This window comes from Ursus maritimus, unplaced genomic scaffold (genome assembly GCF_017311325.1).
Source record: "Ursus maritimus isolate PB19 unplaced genomic scaffold, ASM1731132v1 scaffold_6, whole genome shotgun sequence".
In the NCBI taxonomy this organism is placed as follows: domain Eukaryota; kingdom Metazoa; phylum Chordata; class Mammalia; order Carnivora; family Ursidae; genus Ursus; species Ursus maritimus.
Window position 1 is genome coordinate 75207481 of NW_024426774.1, and position 23040 is coordinate 75230520.

The 23040-nt window shown below is 48.6% G+C and overlaps 1 protein-coding gene across 4 annotated transcripts in view; it reads left to right on the plus strand.

Annotated features, from left to right (window-relative positions):
* The window catches only part of INPP4A (inositol polyphosphate-4-phosphatase type I A), a 114815-nt gene that overhangs the window by 53256 nt on the left and 38519 nt on the right, over window positions 1-23040 (plus strand). For all 4 annotated transcript variants that reach the window (XM_040623559.1, XM_040623560.1, XM_040623558.1 and 1 more), the window contains exons 4-13: window positions 392-436; window positions 7878-7996; window positions 10210-10326; window positions 10610-10689; window positions 12290-12401; window positions 13228-13318; window positions 13796-13943; window positions 16655-16785; window positions 18633-18737; window positions 19269-19377. In XM_040623559.1, coding sequence (XP_040479493.1) covers window positions 392-436; window positions 7878-7996; window positions 10210-10326; window positions 10610-10689; window positions 12290-12401; window positions 13228-13318; window positions 13796-13943; window positions 16655-16785; window positions 18633-18737; window positions 19269-19377 — 1057 coding nt within the window. The remainder of the gene's footprint in view (window positions 1-391; window positions 437-7877; window positions 7997-10209; window positions 10327-10609; window positions 10690-12289; window positions 12402-13227; window positions 13319-13795; window positions 13944-16654; window positions 16786-18632; window positions 18738-19268; window positions 19378-23040) is intronic.

Below are 23040 nucleotides of genomic sequence, written 5' to 3' on the forward strand. Positions count from 1 at the left end.
CCTGTTCCTGGGAACTGCTTGCAGTGCAGTCTGATGGCCGGCAGTTTTCCAGCTTGGGTGGGCACCCCCAGGGCTCATTTGCCAGTAGATGATATGGGAATGTCCACAGTGCCCGTCTGGCAAGTGCGTGTCTGGCAAGTGCCCAGGCCATGATCAAAGCCCTCCTTGTTGTGGGTGTGCAGAGCTGAGGAAGGGAGGGGGTTTGGTCTTGGAGCCCGAGACTTCTTAGGAATCTCAGAAGCAAAATGTTTAGAAAATGAAGAAATTATCTCAGATAACTGTTTCTGAGGTGGGTAAAAAGTAGAATGTTGGGTCTTTTGAATAAAATCTAAATGCAAGGAAGAGTTTATTAAGGGTGATTTTTTTTCCCCGTCATTTCTTTTTTATTCAGGAAATATACAAGATCCAGATGAGCCCATTTTAGAATTCAGCTTAGGTAGGTATCTTTTTGAATTTTTTGTTCTTTTGTTTTCAAATGTATGTTGCTCAAAAACAAAAACCGGACTCTGACATGAATTTGTGTCCGAGAACTTGCTGCTGCTGAAGTGTTTCTGAGATGAAGCCACGAGACGGGTGTGAATGTCCCATGTGTGCGAGGGAACCTGGAGCCCACAGGCCTTGGGTCTCCTCAGCATACGTTCCCTCCAGGCTGGCCGTGGTGGGGGTGGGGCTGGGAGGTAAGCACCCAAGAGCTGCAAGGACAGCCTCCCTCTTCCTAGGGGAGGGTCAGAGGGGTGGGAAAACTGGCTCAGGGCCAGCATTGTCGGCCCCAGCCATAAGGCCCCGTGCAGTTGAGTTTAGCTGTCTAGACCTCGTTCCCTACTCTGTGAGTGGAGGCAATCACACTTACTGCTTTCCCTCTCGGGCAGTGTCAGCATGTCCTAAATACTGGCCTGAATCCCTAAAATTGTCCTAAAAAACAGTAGTAGAATGTGCTGGCTCCGGGATGAGGGAAGCACGGCATTACTGTGGCTTACCCAGAAGGTTGGACCGCCTGGTGGGGTCAGCCACAGATGGTTCTCCTCCAGAGCCTGATGCTATCCTGTGTTCATCTCCCCTTCCCTTGTCCCTGGGCAGTGGTCAGCGTTGACCCGTGGCCTGGCGGTGGTGTCCAGGAGGTGGTATGACATAAAAGAAGCACTTCCTCAAGAGTCAGATGACCCGTGATTCTAGTCCAGACCATGCCACAGACTAACTGCATGCCCTTGAGCCGACTGCTTGCCCTTGCTGGGCCAGTTTCTGCATGTGCTATAAGGGGTGTTACCATCTGAGGGACAAAGAAGATTATGGTGCTTAAAGCAAAATCAGACAAACAACTTGGACTAATGACAAAATCCTTAAAAATGTAAGGGCATTATTATCAAATTTATATTAAATGTTGAAAACATCCCCATTTCAGACTGAATGCCCCTAAACAAGTTCAGAGGGTTTCCCAACCCTGACTTGCTGGCTAGTTCTGCAGTGGGAGGGAGTCCTGCGTTGTGAACTAGGAACAGGGGGCTGGGGGAAGCAGCCTGTAACCCTGCTGGGATTCCCACAGCTGCCCACTCCCAACCTAGAGCTTTCTTGCTCTTCACAAATTGTAATACTAACCCAAGGACTTCCAGTTTCACAAGAGAAGAGTGAACTTATTTCCACTCCCTTGTCTTAAATCATTCAGACGCCAGGAAGAATAAGAAACAGAAATACATATTCTGTGCAGTGAGACATTTTTGGAAGCCCCAGAATGTAACCCATGAGGAGGAGGGAGCAGATGGAGAGGAGTGTGGTCACACCTGCTTGTCTGTGAGGCTGTAGATTTGTCCCAAAGATACTGGGGGAGCTCAGAGACTAAAGCAGGGGCTTATCAGAAAGTTTGTGTAAGGAAGAGTTTGGGGTTCAGGTTCCCACCACACTCTCTCAGTCCTACAGGGACTGGTGGTTATTCTAAGAAACTTGGGAGGCAGAGAAGCTCTGGGCTGAGGTCCATCAGCACGGAGGAGAGCATGGTGAAGGGCCAGAAGTCTACTGAATAACAGCCCCCCACCTTGCCCTCCCCAGCCTTCTTCCTTTTATCCTAATTCAGCCAGGCTTGCTCTTCCAGGCAGGGGCCTCTCACTGTGGAGCCAGTAAACCACCCACTCCCACTCCCCACAAAGAGTCAGGTGCTGGCTTTCTGGACCCCAGCCAAAAGTAGGCCAGCTAGCCACCCAGGCACCGTTGTGGAGCCCATCTGGCTCACCCTCACACTCAGCCTTCTGATACCTCATTCTTAAAAACGAATGGGCATTCTTTTGTGCATGCAAAGATTGGTAGGTGCATGCTGGTTGCAGCTTGATTCATAATAGCCAACGCTGGAAACAACCCACATACCCATCAGCAGGAGAGTTCACTAGGCTACACGCGCCCGATGGAATACCACTCAGCGACGAAAAGGAATGAGGTACTGATATGTACGTGAATGAGTCTCGAAAGCATTGTGCAGAGTGGAAGAAACCATATTCAAATGTATATTTATGATCTGTTTACGTGAAACTCAGGAAGACTAATCCACAGTGACAGAAGACCCGTCAGTGCTTGTCTAGGAGTGCTGGTGAGGACTGACTGGGAAGAAGAACACAGGGGGCCCTTTGGGCAATGGAAATGTTCTGTATCTTGACTGTGGTGGTTATGTGGGTGTATATGCTTATCAAAGCTCATTGAGCTCTACACTTAAAATGGGCACATTTTATATATAAATACTTCAAAGTTGATTTAAGACAGAATGTAAGAATGGTTAAAGATTGAAGGCCTTTGTGGAAGGCCCACACATGAAAGAAGCAGCAGGAGAAAACAGAACTTGGAGGACACGCAGACATTGAAGAAAGTAGAAGGAAACGTCAGAAAATTATAATTTAAATCCTCAAGAGAAGATGGCATACCCATAACATAAGAGCAGGACACTGTAAAAAAAAAAAAAAAACAACTGAAGAACAAGGGCAGTCTTAGAAACAAAATATGATTTAAAAATACTTTAAAAAAGTAAAAATTTCAAAGCAAAATAGAAAATGGGAGAGAAATTGAAATGGAAAATTAGGAAATTCAGAGGCCCACCATTTACAGGAGGAAACGGAAAAGGGTGGAAGGGAGGGAATTACCAAGAAAAAAGACAAGAAGTCTGTCAGACCTGGGGAGTGTGTTCCTAGGTGAAGAGCGCCTGCCAAGGCCCCGCATAATGATTGAAAAGCCCCATAACAAGGCACATCCTGGTGAAATTTCAGAGCACTGGGAATAAAATGAAAATCCTAAAACTTCCAGAGAGGTGGAAAGGAACACAACAGGTCGTATCCAAGGATCGGGGTCAGACTAGTGCAGAGGAGATTCTCAGTGACACTGGGAGTCGGAAATGTGAGTGGGAACATATTTCTCATCTGGGCTTCTCTCCTCAACCAGACACTCAGTCAAATGTGAGGGGAGAAAGAAACCTATTTCAGCTTTGCAGACTCTCAAACTTAGCTCTCCCACATCCTTTTTCTGAAAGTGAGTGGAGGATATGTTCCACCGAAAAGAGGGAGTAAATTGAGAAAAAGGAAGACAGGGGACCCAGGAAACAGGGCCCAACACAGGAGAGAAGTGAAGGAAATCCCACTTGGCTCGTAATAATATTCACTTAGCTTTACTAATGCAGAACACGGATTTAACAAAAAAACTCACACTAAACTGATTGAGTATAGAGACAGGATGAGGGTTGATGTAACATAGGTAAAAATCTTCACCCCTTCGACAGAAACCAGGATGTTTCTGATTCTAGTAAATCAAGGATAGTACAATAGCCATTTGAAGGAAGTACATGGGGGAAGAAACAGCTTGAAAAGGTGAGGATGAGTTTTATTTTAAGCGATTTTTACCACAGTGGGAAAAGAGGAGCAGGAGCCTGTCGAATAGTCAACTATTTTATCTTAAGTTTAAAATTAAAAAGTGCTCATTTTAAAACCTGTAATAGAGAAAATGTTAGAGGAAAAGAATACCCTATCAGAGAGAGATAATCATAGTTGGCATTTTGGTGTGGATCCTTCCAGAAATATTTTTTTACACCCACACAGTGCTATACAGAATTTTTAATGGTTTTTTGCCTGTGGAGGTGATGGGATTATCTACAAAAATATCGTGCTAGTATTTTTTTTTTTTAAAGGTTTTATTTATTCGAGAGAGAGCACGAGCAGGGTGAAGGGCAGAGGGAGAAGCAGGCTCCCCACTGAGCAGGGAGCCCGATGCAGGACACAATCCTGGGACTCCAGGATCATGACCTGAGCCGAAGGCAGACGCTTAACCAGCTGAGCCACACAGGCGCCCCTTGTCATGCTACTGTTCTTAACATGTTTTTTTCACGTGGCAACATGTCATTGGCATCTTTTCATTGTAATAAACACGGGATCTGACCCATCACTTCAGATGCCTGCGTAGAACGTGGCTGTGCCGTATTTATTGTAAGCAGTTTCCTGGTGTCAGACATTTTGGGTTCTTTCCGATTTGCCGCTATAACCACCACCACAGTGAACATACTTGTACATAGATCATTCACGCGTTTGTTTTGCTGATCATTTCTTCGGGATAAACGCTTGGATACAGAATTGCTGAGTCAAAGGATATGTACTTGGAATACATTTTACTGCTTTGCCTCAACAGCACTTATCCAGCTGGGATTACAGATGATCTGGTTGCAGAGACAAGGCATACATACCAGAGACTCATGGCTTCTCTGGAAGTAGGCCAAAGCGATGTAAGTGACAGATAAGAGATGTGACTGTGGGCTGCTGAGGGAACGCGTCTTGGAAGCCCTGGCCCTTGGGCTAGGAATAAACACCGAGTGAGACGTAGCTGAGCCGGCTGGGGGTCAGGGCTGGAGAGCGGTTACCTACAGGAGGGTGTGTTCTGAAGGTGGCACTTGGCCCATCAGCCCTTAACCCGACACCAGTCTTCCTGGCTTTGGACACCTGTTACACCTCAGTCTATCTGCTGTCACTTGTGCTTGAAAGACCCAAATGTTCCCGCTTCGCGTGGGTGTTAATAACCCACACGTGATGAAGGGGCGAGCTGAGACAAACCAGGCCCTCGGTCGCTTAAACACATAGCTTAAAGGAGGGCAAGCAAGTGAAATGGCCAAATCCCTGACTCCTGCTGAGGCAGACCCAGCAAAAGAAATAGAAGAGAACCTTAAAAATGAACAAAGTGTTAAAGCTTCTAGAAGAAAACAGAGGGTCACTCCCAACCTCAGGGTAGGCAACGATTTCTTGGACAGAGTGCAAAAAGTATTAACTCTGTGCTTTAGTTTGCTATCACTGCCGTAACAGTTTACCACAGACTGAACACCTTGAAACAACACAAAGTTATTATCTTACAGTTTGCTTAGGTCAGAAATCCAGTGGGCTCAGTGAGGTCTGCTTGGAGTCTTACTGTACCAAAATCAAAGTGTCAGCAAGGCTGCATTCTTTTCTGGGGGCACCAGGGGGGAATCTGTTTCTTTGTCCTTCATATTATTGGCAGAATTCAGGGTGTGTGTGTGGTTTTAGGACTGAGGTCCCCATTTCTTTGCTAGCAGCCAGGTGAGGCTGGTTCTCGTTTCTTAAAGCTGCTCACATTCCTTGGTTTGTGGCCCTCTTCCTCCATATTCAAAGCCAGCAGTGACAGGTGAAATGCCTTTCATGGTCTCTCCTGCCTTTTCTCCCCATAGTCACATTTTCTGACTCACCCTTCCACCTTCCCCTATATGCAGAATAATGCCAAGATGCAGAATAATCTCCCCATGTCAAGGTTCCATGACCTTAATCACATCCACAGTGCTTGTAATGTAATATATTCACAGGTTCCAGGGATTAGGATGTGGATACTTTTTTGGAGGGAGGGACAGTTTTCCTGTCTATCACTCCCCAAGACTAAAAGCCTAACGAACAAACAAACCTAAACATCTGTAAGAAAATAAATTTGACAAACCACAGACTGGGAAAAAATATCCACAACACATCTACCTGAGAAAGAACAGGTCCAGAATAAAACACTCATAAATCAACAATAAAAAAAGTCAACAATTCAATTTAAAAATGAGCAAGAAACTCAAGCAGACTCTTGACACAAGAAATTATAAAAGGAGCAACAAGCATGTGATGAAAAAATGCTTTACATCATTAATCACCATGGAAGTGCAAATTCAAACACATCTATTAGAACAACTGTGAAAGAAAGACTAACCCTACCAAATGTTGGTGGGGATACAGAAAAACTGGAACGCATATACATGGCTGATGGGATTGTAAAATGGTGCAACTGCCTTAGGAAACCGTAGCATCTCGCAGTTAAACATATCTTCTGCTGTAACCTAGAAATGTCACTGTTAGGTACTTATGCAAAAGAAATGAAAGCCTATGTCCACAAAAAGACACAAACAGGAATATTTTTAGCACCTTTATTCACAGTGGTTCACCACCAGAAACAACCCAACATCCATTAGCAGAATGGATAAATAAATTTTGATACCTTCATACAATGGACTCTTAACTCATCAATTTTTTTTAAAAAAGTGATTATCAGTACATACAGCAATGTAGATGAATCTCAAGTTCAAGAACGGGCAAAAGTGATGAAAATCAGAAATTGGTTGCAGAGGCAGGGGAATTGACTGGGAAGTACGAGGGGGAAATTTCTGGTCTGGTGTTTTGACGATGTTCTCCAACTTGTGTTGGTGGTGGTTGCTCAGATGCATGTGATTGTCCAAAACTAACTGAATAGAAAACCTAAGCTCTTTGTGTCTTATCCAGTTAATAGTGAAAATTCATAAAGACACATGAAAAGATAATACAAATGGAGAGAGAACTAAAATTATTTTTCATAAGCGAAAATCAGTTTCTATATTGTAAATCACCAGCGAGCATTAAAAAAATCAGGAATGATGAGGGCAGGAGTGGCAAGAGCAAGGACCTCCAAGAACCCTGTCCTCCATGAAGGTGCTGAGAACACTGGCAGAAATGGTCACATTTTGTTTCTACCAGTGTTGAACTTTGACTTAACCGTGTATTTCATCAGTTCTAAGACATATATTTTTCTCATGTTTTACTCTCTATTTAATCAGAAAGTGTCTTACAATCAATAGCGTATCATAGTCTAATGGCAGCGGGTCCTCTTGCTTTCTTAGTGCATTTCACAACAGATAGTGTGTTAGATTCAGCGAAATGTGATTTTTTTCCTGTGGGTCACTCCTATGTTAGAATGATCTGAGTCTTACCTATTTCAGAATGCTTATTAGTACAATAAACTTTCCAACTGAAACCGTTCTACAGGGTTCCCTTAGTTCCAAAAAGGAACATTTTTACAAATCTTGCATTTGATATGAGTCTTATAAGGAGAAAAAATGAGCAATGACGTCTTTAAAAAAAAAAAAACAACAACACACCTTTGTTTATATTACGATGGATTTTTAAATTTGCTTCCGATGGACGTTCACAGAGGCCTGGGGGGCACCACGGCTCGGGGCTGGCCGCCACAGCCATAGGATGCAGGCATGAGTAGCTGTGTCCTGATTTTATAGACTGAGTGGCTGCTTAGCTCACTGCATATGAAGGTCAGACATGATGGGTCAGACCCTGTGTGAGGTTGTCGGCTTTGTGGACACAGAAAGTGCCCGTCAGCTCAGCCTCCCACTGGCAGTTAGGGCCTTGCCGTCCTGAGGGTGGGGGATGGGGGAGGGGAGCATGAGAAGAGCTTGTTTCGAGTGTAAAAGATCACCTCCATGTGACAGCTGACAGTGGAATCATCTCATCCCTTTAGTGTCACTGACTTTCTTTGCTTTCTCTGGGCATGTTTGGAACTGAGAATTAACGGGAGCCTGATTTTTAAGGATTCGTTTCTTTCCTGTCTTGGTTCCATAGCCTGCAGTGAGTTGCATACTCCATCGCTAGACCGAAAACCAAATAGCTTTGTAGCAGTGAGCGCCACCACCCCTCCTCAGGCCTTCTGGACGAAACACGCACAGACGGAGATCATCGAGGTGCGTGCTGCCAGCTTCGACCTGAAGCTCTGCGACGGGCTCCTGCGGCGTTGATAGCCTCCACGGGGGGGGCTGCGGGTGACCTGAGCCCCTGCAGCTGGCACTCCGTGGGTTCTCAGTACACTGAGGTTTCTCTTCACGTTCATCTCAGTGGCATTCATATTTGCCACATCCTTTACAATTATCCATGAGCTATTGGCCGGTTGTCTTTGAACAATGATCCTATAAGGTTATTGCCTTTTAAGAGGTAAAGAGCTCATTCTTCCTTGTCATTTTCATTTGGCTGCTGCTTTCGGAGAATTGTGTTCATTAATCACAGTGTGGAGAATGTTACTTATTAACCAGCCTTCTTACTGGACATACCCCTCTTTTTATTGGCTTTCTTTGTATATCCTTTTGCATTGTGTGTTTTATATTTACGTTTTACAAACTCCTTTTAGATAATTGAGCACCGTATGTAAGTTACGAAACGAAGTATAGGCTCTGTCTTAGACTGTGCAGGATTTTGTTTGTGATGTGAGCGTCTGTGTGAATTAACCCCTCCCTAGCAGTCTCAAACAGACTTAAACTGCACTTCTCCCCTTCCCTCATTTACATTTTGGAACCTAGACCACCGTTTTTCATTCTCTTGGAAACTTATTTCTGAGTTCAAATCAACGGTTTTGTTTTCTAAGCATCTGGTGAGTGCTGCCTGCGTGTGGAGCGCGGTGCTGGGCGCCTTGGTTGATACAAAGACCTCGGAGGCCCAGTCCCTGCCCTTGAGGACCGTCCCATCCTGTGGGTGGGGAGGCAGTGAGCGTGGTCCAACTCTACACAGCTGTGTGGGAAGGGGTGGAGTAGAGAGAGGAGGGCAGCACCCGGGGGGTAGGGCCCATCCAGCTCTGAGGATTGGAGAGGCTGCCTCGGGTGATGCTTAGCGGAATTCTGACTTAAGAGACCTGGGCAGGGCCAAGACTCTGCAGTTCTCACAAGCCCCCGGGTGATGCCCTTGCTGCTGGTCTGGGGACCACGTGTTGAAGAGCACGCCCGAGTTCGGTGGTAGTTATGCAAAGGCGTGCAATAGGAAAGTGTCATGTGGGTTCTGAGAATACCCTTACCCTGTTCTGGGTGTGCAAAAGGCCCACGTGGAGGAGCAAGGGAGAGCAGCCTTGAACGGCAGGCCAGGAGTGTGTAGCAGGCCAATCAGGCTTTTCGGAGGGGAGTCACCTGACTAGATGTGTTCCAGGGAGGTCCTAAGCTGACAGGCATCTGGGGGAGCATGTAGGACCTGACTGGCAGTGGGAAGGAATGGAGAGAAGGGGTGCGTGTGACAGGCCCTGGAGGCGGGTTTGTGGGAGTGGTTCCCTGTCCCAAGGTGGTTGGGAATGCTGGAGAAAGAGGCAGCAAAGCAGATGTATATAGCCTCCTTGTGAGGAGAGACAGAGAATGGCCTTAACCAAGGGCAGGTGCAGGGTGAGGTAGGGTGGGCTGTGGTCCCAGCAGGCTGCCCAGCCGGGGCCGTCCAGCATACCCCGAGAGCCCGAACCTGGAGCCGCAGAGGGAGCACTGCTAGAGGCATGGGACCCACAGCAGGCACAAACAGGAACTAGGAACCATTTGGCTGAGATAGGTAACCGCTGCCTGAGAAAGACAATATGTTATGGGGCTCTGGGGGGCAGGGCTAGGCTGCCAAGAAATGGCCCCCTATGAGCTAGAAACTCACAGCTCGTCTTTTGAAAAGGATAACCTTAAAAAGGTCAGTTCTTAATTATTCCAACTATGGGATTCTGGAAATAAGAAACAACTTAAGTCATTCATTTCTTCTCACATCTGACGTTGTACATCTTCAAGGAACAACCCGAAGTAGGAGATCCAAATAGATCACTCATTTAAAGTGGTCATACCGAGAATACATGCGGACATCCAGGTCCTTTCACTTTTAGAGGATCCCCTCTAGTGAGCGAGAAGCCTTAGAGTGAGCCCTCGGGCACGGCCGTGCGGTGGGCCTGCCTGCTGTGGCTGCTTCTGGAGATGCCTGTCACACTCCTTTGTCCTTTTTCTAAGCAGCGTTTGGGCTTGTTTTAGGCATCCATTTAGGCTGCCATCAGTGTTTGTGTCGATCCAAGTCAGTAAGAAGGTTAGTGTCTCGTTCTGAAAATGTTGGTGTGTTTCCAAAGCAATTACGTGGAAAAACCCAACTCCGCATTCTGATTTTGCTCTTTTTTCTATTCTAGGGAACCAACAATCCTATATTCCTAAGCAGTATTGCCTTCTTTCAAGACTCTCTTATCAGTCAGATGACACAGATCAAACTCTCCGTGTATGATGTCAAAGATCGATCTCAGGGAACAGTTAAGTAACACACTGTGGTTCGTGGCATTTTGTTCCCTTTTTTTAAGTTCTGTAATCATCTGAGTGAGAGGTGAACACAGATTAACTTCACTACTTTGCTCACAAATTAACTGGCGTCCAAATGTATTCATCTTCAGGAATTTCCTCCTGAGCATCCGTGTTAGGCTCCTGAGAGAGGGTCAGATGTGTTGTGGGAACCAGCCTGCTGGACTCTTGGGCCTGGCATTTGGACCAGAGGCAAAGCAAGCGTACTAATGCCTTCTCTCCCCCGCTCTTCCTCAGATGTATTTACTGGGCTCTGGAACATTCATTGTCAAAGATCTGCTCCAGGACAGGCATCATAGGTTGCATTTAACACTAAGGTTGGTATTTAATTTTATTCCCTTGAAAGGACCTGGAATTATGAAGTCCAGGGACAGATGAGCGGAAGGCCCCATTTCCTGCACTCAGAGAGGGCCCGGCCCCCTCCCAAAGGCTGGTGTCAGTGAGGAGTGGTTGCTTACTGAAGTGAGATTAAAACAGCCCATCAGAGGACCCGTTAGGGAATGGAAATGTGCAGTATCTATAGGAAATATGAGCCCTGTTGTACGCAGACCTAAGGAAAACCTCCATATATATCTGATAATACTCAATATTTTTATCTGTCATCTCTTCCCAGTAGAATATGATCTCCCGGGCAGCAGGGTTTTTGTCCGCTTTGCTTCATTGCCGTATCCTAAGCACCTAGAACAGAGCCTGGTGCTCAATAAATATTTATGGAAGGAAGGAAGGGGAACCCCCACTGTATCCCTGAAAGGAAGGTGAAAGAGTTCAAGATGTCAGCCCTTCCCAAATTCATTTCGGGGACAGTGCTCACCGAAACCCTAACATGGTGTTCTTTTTTTCAAAATAATGTAAAAGTTGGGAAGATAGTTCAAAAGAGCAAAAGCAATTTGACAAGGGTTAATCATCTGCTAGACAGTGCACCATTCTAAAGCTATGGTGAGAGCAGTGTTGGAGGCATCGGGCAGAGCAAGAGCCTGGTTCGGCCCTCGGTGTGCAGAGGGAACCTGCCTCAGCATGAAGGACGCGTCTTACAGAAAGACAAGGGGTCGTGTGGGGCAAAGGCCTGCTAGAGAAAAATATTCAGGTACGTCATGTGCCAGAACTAATTCTAGTTGGATCATCACTAAATGTAAGAAATGGACATCTTCTTTTGAAAAGGGTGTACGTAGGACTCTTGAGCAGAGAGCATGGGGAAGCACTTTTCCAGGCATTAGAACAATGAGAAAAAGTCACAAAGGAAATTGTCAGTATATGTGACCACATAAAAGTTTAGAACCTGGCTAAATCAGACACTTTAAATAAAAAGCCTGAGGCGTTAGGGTGTCCCTGGGGCCTCCCTGGATGAATCAGATGGGCCTACGCAGCTGGCAGCCACCCTGCGGGAACTCAGGCGAAGCTGACCAGGGCTAGAGTGGCATTAACTGTATCATACCAGGATTCAGAGTCTTTGGGAAACCCTCTGCTTACTTGGGGTCCAGGCCTAGGTCTTGGGTCTAATCAGATCTTAAGGGTGGGTGGGAAGGAACAGAATGGGGTTCAGTGTTAGAAGAAGGTGCTTTCCAGTCCTGGTTCCAAGATGTGTCTTCATCTCTCTCGAGGGCAGAGGTCAGCCCAGGGGCTGATGGGTACCTCCCAAGCAAGCATTGGCTCTTCCCCTCCAACTGTACCCCAGGCACATCCACACTTCTCTGTGGTGCTGTGTCCCCTCTCAGCTGCAGCCCTCCTCTCTGCTCTTACGGTTTCCTTGTCTGCCTCCCCCGGAGCCTGTGCATGTAGTGAATGCTGGCTGACTGACCAGTGCACCAGATCCTGGCACTCTCAGGACCCCTTGATGACCCAGGATGGCTGAGCTTTGCATTTAAGCAGAAAATGAAGTGCAGGTAAATGCCTCTTATCAGAGCACTTTGCTCATTGCAGATCTGCGGAGAGTGACCGTGTGGGTAACATCACCGTGATTGGCTGGCAGATGGAGGAGAAGTCAGACCAGCGGCCCCCTGTGACCCGGTCTCTGGACACCGTCAATGGGAGGGTGAGCACGCCGCCTTGCTCCTCTCTGTTGGAAGGAGTCAGAGGGTCTGTCCAGATGCACTTTGCCTTTGTGTCCCGGGAAGGGAAAGACGGGGCCCCCAAGGCAGAACGTGCCCATCCCCCCAGGCACTTCTCAAAGTAGTGAGGGGGGTCCCTTCAGGGAGCGTGCCATGCAAGACTCTGCTGAGTGGGAGCCAGGCTGGAGGAGCTGCATTCAGGCGGCGAAGGGGGGCTGATGGGGGTGTGCAAGGAGGCTTGGATTACCTCTGCTGTTTCGTTAGAGCTTCCCTCCCAGGCACACATGTGCCCCACAGCCACCTTCTGTGCGCCTCCCATCCACACACTCGCTGAGCCTCTCCTAGACCTCTCCCCCTCTGCATCTGCTCCACTCCCTCTCTGTCACCCTGCCTCCCTCACCGTCGCTCGCACGGGCCCCTCATGCTCTCAGACTACAGTACCGGTGTACCAGACACTGCTAAGTGGTCATTGCTGTAAAATACGGAGCTAGCTCATTTCACCCAAAATAAGCCCAGGAAGTCAGCTGTGCAAACGTTTCTGAGCATCGTCTGTTCCCCCCTCATTCTGTCCGTCACAACACCGCAGTACCAGGTGAAGTGACCGAGTCACTAGAAGATCCTGTGTGCGTGGCCTGAGGGCAGTGTACTGGCAGGTGGATTAATTTTGGCTGGGGCAGTGTATTTACTGTAGAGTGAATGGGGGATACTAATTCTTAGAGTTCTGTGATGATGCACGTGGGCCCCGTTTCTGCGGAGTGTTCTGGAATTGTCTGGGTCTCACCGTTTCTGCTTTTCTGTCCGCGTCACTAGATGGTTCTCCCCGTTGATGAGAGCTTGACAGAGGCACTGGGAATCCGATCCAAGTATGCTTCGTTGCGAAAAGACACCTTACTGAAATCGGGTAAACAGCTTCCTCCGTTGGTACTCTTGCCACTCTTGTGAGTGTCCACTCAGGCCCATGCCCACCCTTTCCTCCCCACCTACTCGGATTGTCACAGCCAGGCACCCCGATTGTCACCTCCCTGCCATGTGTCTGAGTGCCATGCTTTGTGCCAGCATGTGGAGTTAGTTATACTCCAAGCAAAGGGGTAGGGGGGCATCTCTCCTTCATTCCACTCTTTGTCGTGTTGCCTTGGGTTTGGGGACTGACACCCTCCCCGCCCCCGCCCCTGCACTCCAGAGTTCATTCCACACCCTGGGATGAGAAGATTGCATGTCGCAGGGGAGGAGCAGCCAGACTCAGTCCCTCCGGTGGGCCTTGGTTTAAATGCTCTCATTCTCTTGAGAGGAACAGTAAGGAGCGCTGTTGAGGGCCCACACAGCGGGTGTGTCGCCGGCTCACACGCAGCCTCTGTCCCCTCCGCGTCCCCCACCTCAGTGTTCGGCGGTGCCATCTGCCGCATGTACCGGTTCCCGACCACGGACGGCAACCACCTGCGGATCCTGGAGCAGATGGCGGAGAGCGTGCTCTCCTTGCATGTGCCCCGGCAGTTCGTGAAGCTCCTGCTGGAAGAAGACGCGGCCAGGTGAGGCCCCGTGGAGAGGCCGACCGCCCATCAGGCCTGGGTCATCCACCCCTTCCTTTCCGGAAAGTTCTTAGATGTGGTGGGTAGAGCACTGGCAGCAGAGAGGCTAGCTTCAGACCCAGCCGCCGCCACTTGCTTGCTCGGTGGCCTCGGCTTGCCGAAGCCTGCGTTTGCTCACCTGTCCCCTGAGTTCCTGTGCGAGGCCATCACCAGACAAGTTATAGGAAGCCCCAGACATGTGCCCAGCACGCATGCCTGCTCCCTTCTCTTCCCCTCTCCTTTCCCCTCTCAGTTGGCCTGTAGAAAGTTAGGAAGGGCTGGTCGTTCTTTGGTCACTGGTTCCGTAGGGCAGGGCCACAGTGATAGAGGCTATAGAGAGCTAAGTGTGACTCGTTGGGGCCCTCTGGTCCTCCATATCTCTTAGCCTGGGGCATTTTCCCTCGATCCCATGGCAGGGAGAAGGGGTTCAGCCCCGCAGATTGCAGAGTGTGTCACCTGTCTTCCTCAGATGTCGTTTCTCCTCGCTGTCAAAAGACAGTGTTAATTATGAACACAAAATAAGAGCATGAGAGGATACAATGCAGTCAGGATCTCACTGTTCGGATACAGCTATTTTTAAACATTTTTTATCTTGAAAAAAAAACTCAACCTAAGAATGACAAGAATAATGCAATGAGCTGCTTTATCTCTCTATGTGTACTATTTTATAGTTCTTTTTTTTTTTTTTAAAGATTTTATTTATTTATTTGACAGAGATAGAGACAGCCAGCGAGAGAGGGAACACAGGCAGGGGGAGTGGGAGAGGAAGAAGCAGGCTCATAGCGGAGGAGCCTGATGTGGGGCTCGATCCCAGAACGCCGGGATCACGCCCTGAGCTGAAGGCAGACGCTTAACCGCTGTGCCACCCAGGCGCCCCTATTTTATAGTTCTTTTAACTTTAAACTTTTTCCTTTCAGCTTTTCTGTATTTGTACAGATTTTCTTACCTACCATCTACATTTGCACAGGTCTTGAGTTTTCATGTTATAATTTTAATTATGGCATAAATTCTCATTATTTGGTTTACTAGATTATAACTTTGAAGAGTTTACTCATTTCACGAGAACTTGGGTTTTGAGGGTTTTGTTGTTATCGTGTTTCACACCAGTTTCACGCACGTGGCTGGTGTTGCGTGTGGTGTGGGAGGGTTCTTGATGAGCGAGACAGACTGTGGAAGGCAGTCCCTCTGGAGAAGTGGGGGCCGCACCCCGAGCCCCAGCTGCTTGAGCTGTGTGCAGAAATTAGAAGGGCTGGTGAGAAGGAGGGCGGTCCGGCCAGGCTTCTGTGAGACGGTAACATTAAACTGACACCGAAGCACAGGAAGGAGCAGAAAGGGGGCAGAGACACCGGGGAGGCTCCAGCAGCAGCCGTGGCAGGTGGGGCTCGTGTGGTCACGAGCGGACCCACGGCCGCAGGACCAGCTGGCCAGCAGTGAGCGAGGACAGGGGTCTCACCACAGCCTCGCCTACTTGTGTACTCTTTTACTTTGATCTTGCTAATTTCCTAATAAAATGCTACAACTTTCTTTTTAATTTCAGACAATCTAGCAGATTGCATAAAATTAGCTTTTTTTTCCCCCAAAGGAAAATATGCATAGTATAAAAAAACAAATAGTGCCCAAAGGCTTTTAACAATGACATAAGTCCTGGGGCCCTCTACTCTCTGATCTGCTTCCTAGAAACAACCACTTTTAGCCATTTTAGAGTTTACCGCTATGTTACTAAATAAACGAATAGCATACTCTCTTAACTGGTTTGGGGCTTAGCTACTGATTCCCTGTGATGAGGATTTTAGGTCTTTTGTACTTTCCCGTTCCCCAGCTTCCTAATGTGGTTATCCTTTTTTTTTTTTTTTTTTTTTTTTGTCTATCTTGTGTTTTCATTATTCCAATTATGTAGCTATTATTTATTGCTGAGCTAAGACAGTTATGTTTCAGTTCTTACATAGCTTTTATTTTTCTGAAGGTGACAGATCCTCTTTTTTTCTTCTCTTCTCCCTTTCCCCTTTCCCTGCCTTCCTGCTGCTTTTAGATTTAGACAGCTCATTACTCCCATAGAGAAAGAAAGCATAGCCAAAGTTGCCAGCCCGCTATGGCCCTTGTCCCCCGAGGGACAGCGCTGAAACAGAGGGGGCTGGGCAAGCGCAGCAGAGCAGGGCCGCCCCGTGCCAGCTAGCTATGGACCACCGCTTGGCAGCTGTATGTCTTGCAACAATGTTCTTAGGGGCAGGGCAGGAAGGCCCACACACCCCCAGAACATGGGGGCAGTGAGAAGCTGTCTCACAACCCCCCCTGTCTCAGCATCCAGGAGGGTCCCACGTGGCCTGTGGGGGTACGGGCAAGGAGCCACTCCCCTAGAGCCCCTCCCCTCCACTTAGTTTTCCCCAGGCATTTGACAGAGTTTCTGTGAAAAGCATCTCTGTGCTTTTCCACATGGTGAGTGGTCTGCCCATCATACAGCCATTCCTTCTAGGGTGTTGTGTCATGTGCCCCCCTGCCCCCCGGCTTGCTCTGGAGACCTGCAGTGTAGCTGTTGTCCGACGCCTTCCCTGGCATTGACTGCACTTCCATGTCCGCTTTGTTCTCCTGCTTGGTTGGGACACCTGTGCCTCTCCCAGGGAAGTGAGCCGGCTCCACACCTGATGTGTGTGTGTGTGTGTGTGTCTTCCTTGCAGAGTGTGTGAACTGGAGGAGTTGGGGGATCTGTCCCCTTGCTGGGAGAGCCTCCGGCGCCAGATTGTCACTCAGTACCAGACCATCATCCTCACGTACCAGGAGAACCTGACTGACCTCCATCAGTACAAAGGTGGGTGCTGGGTCTCCCTTTTCCCAGCTAGAAAACGAGAACCTGGCTCAAATACTCTCCCTGACAGACACTCTAATGGATTTTTAAAAATAGGTTCTCGTGTAGGTGTGAATTCTTTCAAACATGGATTTCTCAGATCTTAATTAAGAAGACAAGTATGTGAATTGCATTGAAAATTCCTTCTATGGTGTCTTCTGCCAGAACAACTAATGCAGGATGAAATTTAGGAGAGACGAAAGCACAGGCTGTTGGTTCATGTTATTTTTTTGTCTTGGTCTAAAATGCTCAAGGGACGTGCCCCAAAGATGTAAACCGTTTGCTTTGAGACAAAGTGGTTTCCTAGATTTCCCAGTTTAAATCGTCAACAATCCTTGTATTGAACACTGAATTGTCTGAGTGGAGCGCTCCGTTTTCAGCCTCAAAAAAGAAAGTAAAGTATAGACACTTCACATTTCTTCTTGAAAGATCCTGCTCGGTTTTCAAAATACTCTAAGGGTAGATTTGGAAGAATTTTCTTAACTAATCCCTTTTTATTCCAAAATAGAATGAATTTTTTGGTTTTTTGTTATTTTATTGTCTATCTTCAGATTCTTTCCTCCCCCTACTACTACATAATGGAATTTCAGGATTAAAAGAAAATCTTACGTCCTTAATATTAAGGTTTTGACACAGAACATACGAACCCGCCCATGAACTTGGCTGAGGAGAAGCCACATACGGTTATGAGGACAAGGTGATGGTGCCCTTGGATCTGGTTTGAATCTGAAGGGCAGGTCTAAGTGTATTGGCAGCATAGAGCTGAAGAAATTGAGGGACCTACCCCTGCCAGATACCTATTACCTGGGAAAGCAGGAAACCCCCATGAGCTTGAGTTTTCCAGAGCAGAGCATCTCAAGTGTCAGTGTGCAGCCTGGTCCCTGAAGATCTTGCTGCAGTGCAGATCTCGGATTCTGCGTTTCTAACAGGCTCCCACGATACCACTGCTGCTGGTCTCTGGGCCCCGTAAGTATCAGGCCCCAGAGGGCAGTGTCCTAGCACAGAATGCAAAGCAGACAGTGGCCGGTCTGCATTTTGTATACTGGTACGATTTACCTTTAATCACTAGAGAGAAAGTTTATTTCTTCTCTCCTTCTGATTGTCGCTAATTCGTAACCCCTTTCTTTTCTAACCATGTATTTCTTGATTAGTGTTGGATTCTGATCACAGAAACGAGATAGATGTTAGTTCCATCATCCAACCTCCTTAACCAGCCCCGAGCATAATCAAGGGAACACGTTCAGGTTTGTGTTTCAGAGGGCCAGGATCCATGCTTTGTAGCATTCGTTCATCTTGCTGGGTCTGAGGTGATGAGCAGACCCTTTCATCTCTTTGTGGGAATTGAGATGTGTTGCTCTAGCTGAGCCGATTTCTTAGATCTCGCCTGATGGCGTTCTCCAGGGTTGGAACAGGCAGTCCCTGGCATGGGCCCATTTGCTTTTTATAGCGGTGCTGACATCGTGGTGCACAAAATCCGTCTCTATGTCCGACTTCTCAGCTGAGAGCTGAGTCATGGGAGGGCAGGGCACGGGTAACCATAGCCTTTTGAAGCTACTCCTGCCTGGCTCTGCTCCCCACCTGAGCACCCAGAACCAGCCTTCAGGCCCGTGAGCTGCCCTCCCTCCAGTGTTTCACCCAACCTGCTCTCTGGATGTGAAATGTGCTCACGGGCCCCTCAGAATTTCCTCGGCCGCTACCAGCACGTACTGCTCACGCGTAGCTGCTTCCTCGGAATATCACTGTCCTACTTGCCATTCCTGAATGCAGCGTACATGTCAACCATCCTTGTTTTCTCATATTCCTTTTCTTAGGTCCCTCATTTAAAGCGAGCAGTTTGAAAGCAGATAAAAAGTTAGAATTTGTTCCCACAAACTTGCACATACAGAGGATGAGAGTTCAAGACGATGGGGGGTCAGGTAACTATTTTTCTGTTCCTCTCACTAAATCACACTTGACTTCTTTTCTCCCTGTGTGCTTGGTCCCCAGGCTGCCCCACACATGCGCAGCCTTCCCTATGTGTTCTCCTGCCTGGCAACTCAGATAAGAGACATGGCACAGGACCTTCGTAAGGTCTTTGTTCCCTATGCTTTTCCCTCCCTTTGTCCCTTCCCCTCGTCCACCCTCCCTCCAGCTTCCCTTTGTGTTTCTGTGGCAGAAAGTCACCTGTCAGTTATCCTTCCCAAGGAGGGATGCAAGCTGAGTGTTGTCAGTGTTGCCTCTGGCTCTTTGTGGCCCCATCTGGAGATGTGTAGGAACCCCCTCTCTGCTGAAATGATGGTGCTGGGCTCCAGGGGCCCTCAGACAATCAAGGCTGTGGGACCGAGGGAGCAGACTGCTTGGAAACGGGCTGGGGTGGGCAGGGTCCCAGAGTTGCGTGCATATCCCTGTAGCTGGCTTGTCCACAGGCCTGAGCCCAGAGTAACGGAGGAGAGCTTTCTGTCATTCAGATCAGAACTACGACATCATCACCATCGGAGCGCCAGCAGCACACTGCCAAGGTTTTAAGTCAGGAGGTCTCCGCAAAAAGCTGCACAAATTTGAAGAGACCAAGAAGCAGTAAGTACTTGGAGAGTGTTCGTGGTCCTTGTACAGCTGTCTGGTACTTCTTGGGTTAAAAAAAATCAAAACGTGACCGCAAAAACATCTAGCCATCCGATGTGCTTTCGTGTGGCGGGAGGAGCTGCCGCGTGGCCCCTGTGCTTCTGTGTGTGCGACTGAGCTGGGGGGTGACGAGGGCACCTGATCAGTGGTCCTGGCCCTGCAAATGAACAGCAAATTGAACTCCCCCTGGAAGGCGGCTCCCCGGTGTGGACTGTCTACTGGCTCAGCTGTCTCTTAGAGCCCCTGGTCTGTCACACCAGGTGTGTATGTTGAACGCCACAAACTGTGAAGCCTGCAAGAGATTGATTGTTTCCTTTCCTGAAAGGACTGCAGTGGTAAACATTCCCTGTTTGAAGAAGCCTAGAATGGGGCGGGGGGTGGAAGGGGAGCCGCACGCAGCTGCAGTCCAAACAGGAAATGGCCAGGTAGGCAGTTGGGGAAGGGCATCATGGAGCATGCAGGGAGGTGTGGCTGAGGTGTGATGTTTTGAGGACAGGAGCTGAGCGAGAGGGCTGGCCTTGCTGGCAGCCTGCTCAGTGCGGGGCCACACGCTGGTGACCATGGATGCAGGGGTAACAGAGGTAGGCCTGGCCCCGAGGGGCTCCCGGCCTTGCCTGGGAGCAGACAAGTCAACACCACCATTTGGAGCAAGCAGTGCCATGCCACCCCAGGAGCAGGGATGATGGGGAGAGAGCCATAAACCCCAGCTGTTGCATTGGATATGTGGGAGGCATTGGTGATCTTCCAGAACGTCACCTGTCAAGATTTAAATAGATGAGGGAGGCAAGTGTAAGAAGTCAGGGCAATGAGTATAGATGGTCCTGTGAGATCAGTGGACCATGGAGTAGAGGAAATAGCATGCAGGTGTCTGCCTGGGGACAATGGTTATTACTTGATTATGCATTCAAGCTGATGGGGATTGAGAGTGAAGAATTGTTGATAAGAGAAGGTCGATGGAGCAAGGCTCTGGAAATGCAAAGGCCAGACCAGGCAGGGAGTCCTAGAAGGGACAAGAGAAGGTGTGCTGCAGAGAGATCCCTGAGGAGTGAAGAAACAAGCTGAAAATACCACGGGCCAGCGTCTGCAGAGTGTGGAGTTGAAACGGTGGGACTCACCAATGGAGAACAGAACAGTTGGAGGGAAGGTGAAGCCAAGGCGCAGGGGGCATCAGGAGAATGGACAAGGTGGCCGTGTGGAGAGCGTTGGCACCTGCCAGGGAATCAGAGGCTTTGTGCTGCCATGGGCAGGAGTCAGGGGTCAGCTCGAGAAAACTGACTGCAGACTAGATCAAGGAGGGGGTGAAAGGTCAGGTCCAGTGGCCGGTCACTGGGCCAAGGGGATCAGGGATGCAGCTAGGAGCTTCTCTGCCCATGGGGCAAGGCTGGAGGGGTGAGCTGGCAGGTGGAAGAGAGCGCACCATGAGAAATCATTGCTCAGATGTGTGCACAGGTGGCCTGGAGCTAAGTGAGCCGTGGAGGCAGCAGGAGGAAGGGCAAGAAAGGGCCAGTGGTTAGGAAGGGGAATTTCAGCCTTAAGGGTGGGACGGCATCCTTGGGAGGCCCCCAGACAGCCCTCTTGACCTTGATTGATCCCACCAAGGGGTCTTCCGTGCCCAGACAAGCCAGAGCCAGCTGAGGAGTCACTGACTGTGCTGTTCCCTGGGAATTATGATGAAGAGGAAGCTTCTGTGCTCACCGCAGCTCTGCACAGCCAGCCGAGAGAGCGTGTGTCTGTCACTCCATTGCATGTGGCTGTGTGGGGCTGTGAGTGGGAGATTCGAGGATGCCATGGGGGCCCCGGAGGGGAGAGCCCATCAAGAGGGGGCGCCACTGGCCGTCCCTGTCACATAAAGGTCCAGATGTTGATACCTGATTATTCTGTGTATTAAGTTCAGAACTTCTTACTTCCAAAATGCCTCTGGAGTATTTTTCAAATAAATAATATAAATTTTCATTCAATTTCCTACTAATGTTATAAAACCACCTGTAGAAATGATTTTCATTATTTTAACTGTACCTTAAATGTAGACATAACTTGGCCCGCAGGCGGGATGTCTCCCCGGGGCTTGTGCACAGACATTGACGTTGCTCTGATGAATAAGCACATTGGGCTCATAATTTTTATTGTCCCTGTAGTGGGTACTTCAACACATAATTTCAAGGGTTTTGACAAAAGATAACTTGGCTTTTTAACTTTTTATTTTGCATTTGGTGTTTGCTAACTGCTAATACTTCGTTTTGGTTCTTTTCTTTAGCAGTTTTGAGGAGTGTTGGTGAGTTTTCTGTCTGTGGAGAGAGTGTCTGTTTGGGTCTTGCTCTCCTGTAGAGAAAGCCTGTGCTGTCCCCTCCTCTGTGAGGTGCTTCAGCCCTCGGTGCCACCGGGGGCCCCTGGTTATACCCTCGTAGACAGAATTCTCTCTTCCAACTGCAATGTTCTTTGATAATGAATAGCCCGTCTCCAGTCTACCATTTTGCCTTCAAAACCCGGCAGCATTTTGTTGCTATGTGTGCTCTGAGAGGGGGCCCCATTTCTCCCAGGCCAGGCAAGGCCCCGGGTGCTGGGATTTTAGCTCCTCCCACTAGTGTGGTTGGGAATCCCTTGCTGGCTTCTCTTACAAGAATCTTAGGGCTTCAGTTTTCACTTTACCCTCACCTCTTATGGGAATGAAGCCAGCTTCCATTTTCATGAATGTAATTTATGCAGATTTTTAAAACAGTGTTACTTGGGCCAATTTTCCCCCCTGAAGGCAAACCAAGAATTAATATAACCCAGTGACTTTTCCTACCAAAGAATTAGATGGCGGCCAGAAAGCACTGTGTCTGCTGCCTGGGGTCTCCATGGCTGCCCCAGGCCCTCCCCAGTCATGCCCAGCATGCTTGCTCAGGCAGCAGCCAGGGCTCTGCAGTGGCGCTTTGTGTGGGGACAGGCCCCAGGAGCACCTGCAGCCCTCTGGAACTGTGCCATCTCAGAGGTGGGGAGGCTCGGGGGCCATGGCTGGGCCCTGCCTAAGATGGGACAGGAGGACATGCTGAGGAGCCTGCTACCCAGACTGAGGCCTCTTGGGCTCTCCCCATTTTTAGGACTAGGTAGTTGAGCACATGTGCTTGTATGTTCACCGTCATCCCCTAACAGCAGCTCTTTGAAATTTACTCTTCCACACCCCCCACCATATGCTTCCTGTGTGTAAGTCCCAGATTACTGTTATTAGAACGTGACCTGTAAGAACACAAGGTGAGTAGGGGCGGTGCTTTCCTTCCGGCTTGGGGGACCGGATGTACTGGTCGGAGTGTACATAGCCGTCAGCATACACAGGCGTGTATCTACGTGACGCACACATGGCATGTGCGCTCTAAATATTGAGGCTAGGGAAGAGCAGATTTATAAAAATCCTATTTGAGATTGTATTTTTAAGATTAAATTGTCAAATGGCAGCTATTCATTTGGAAGAGTGATTGCAGATTGGAAAGTAGTCGTGTGCACATCGTGCTGTGAAATTACTTCTCAGATCATGCAGGCTTCGTTGCGGCCTGCTGCATGGGCTTCTGGCAAATCCATCGTGTTTTATCGTGGTGTGTGGGCTTGGGGTGTTGTTTCTTTCTGGGGTGCTCTGGTTTGGGG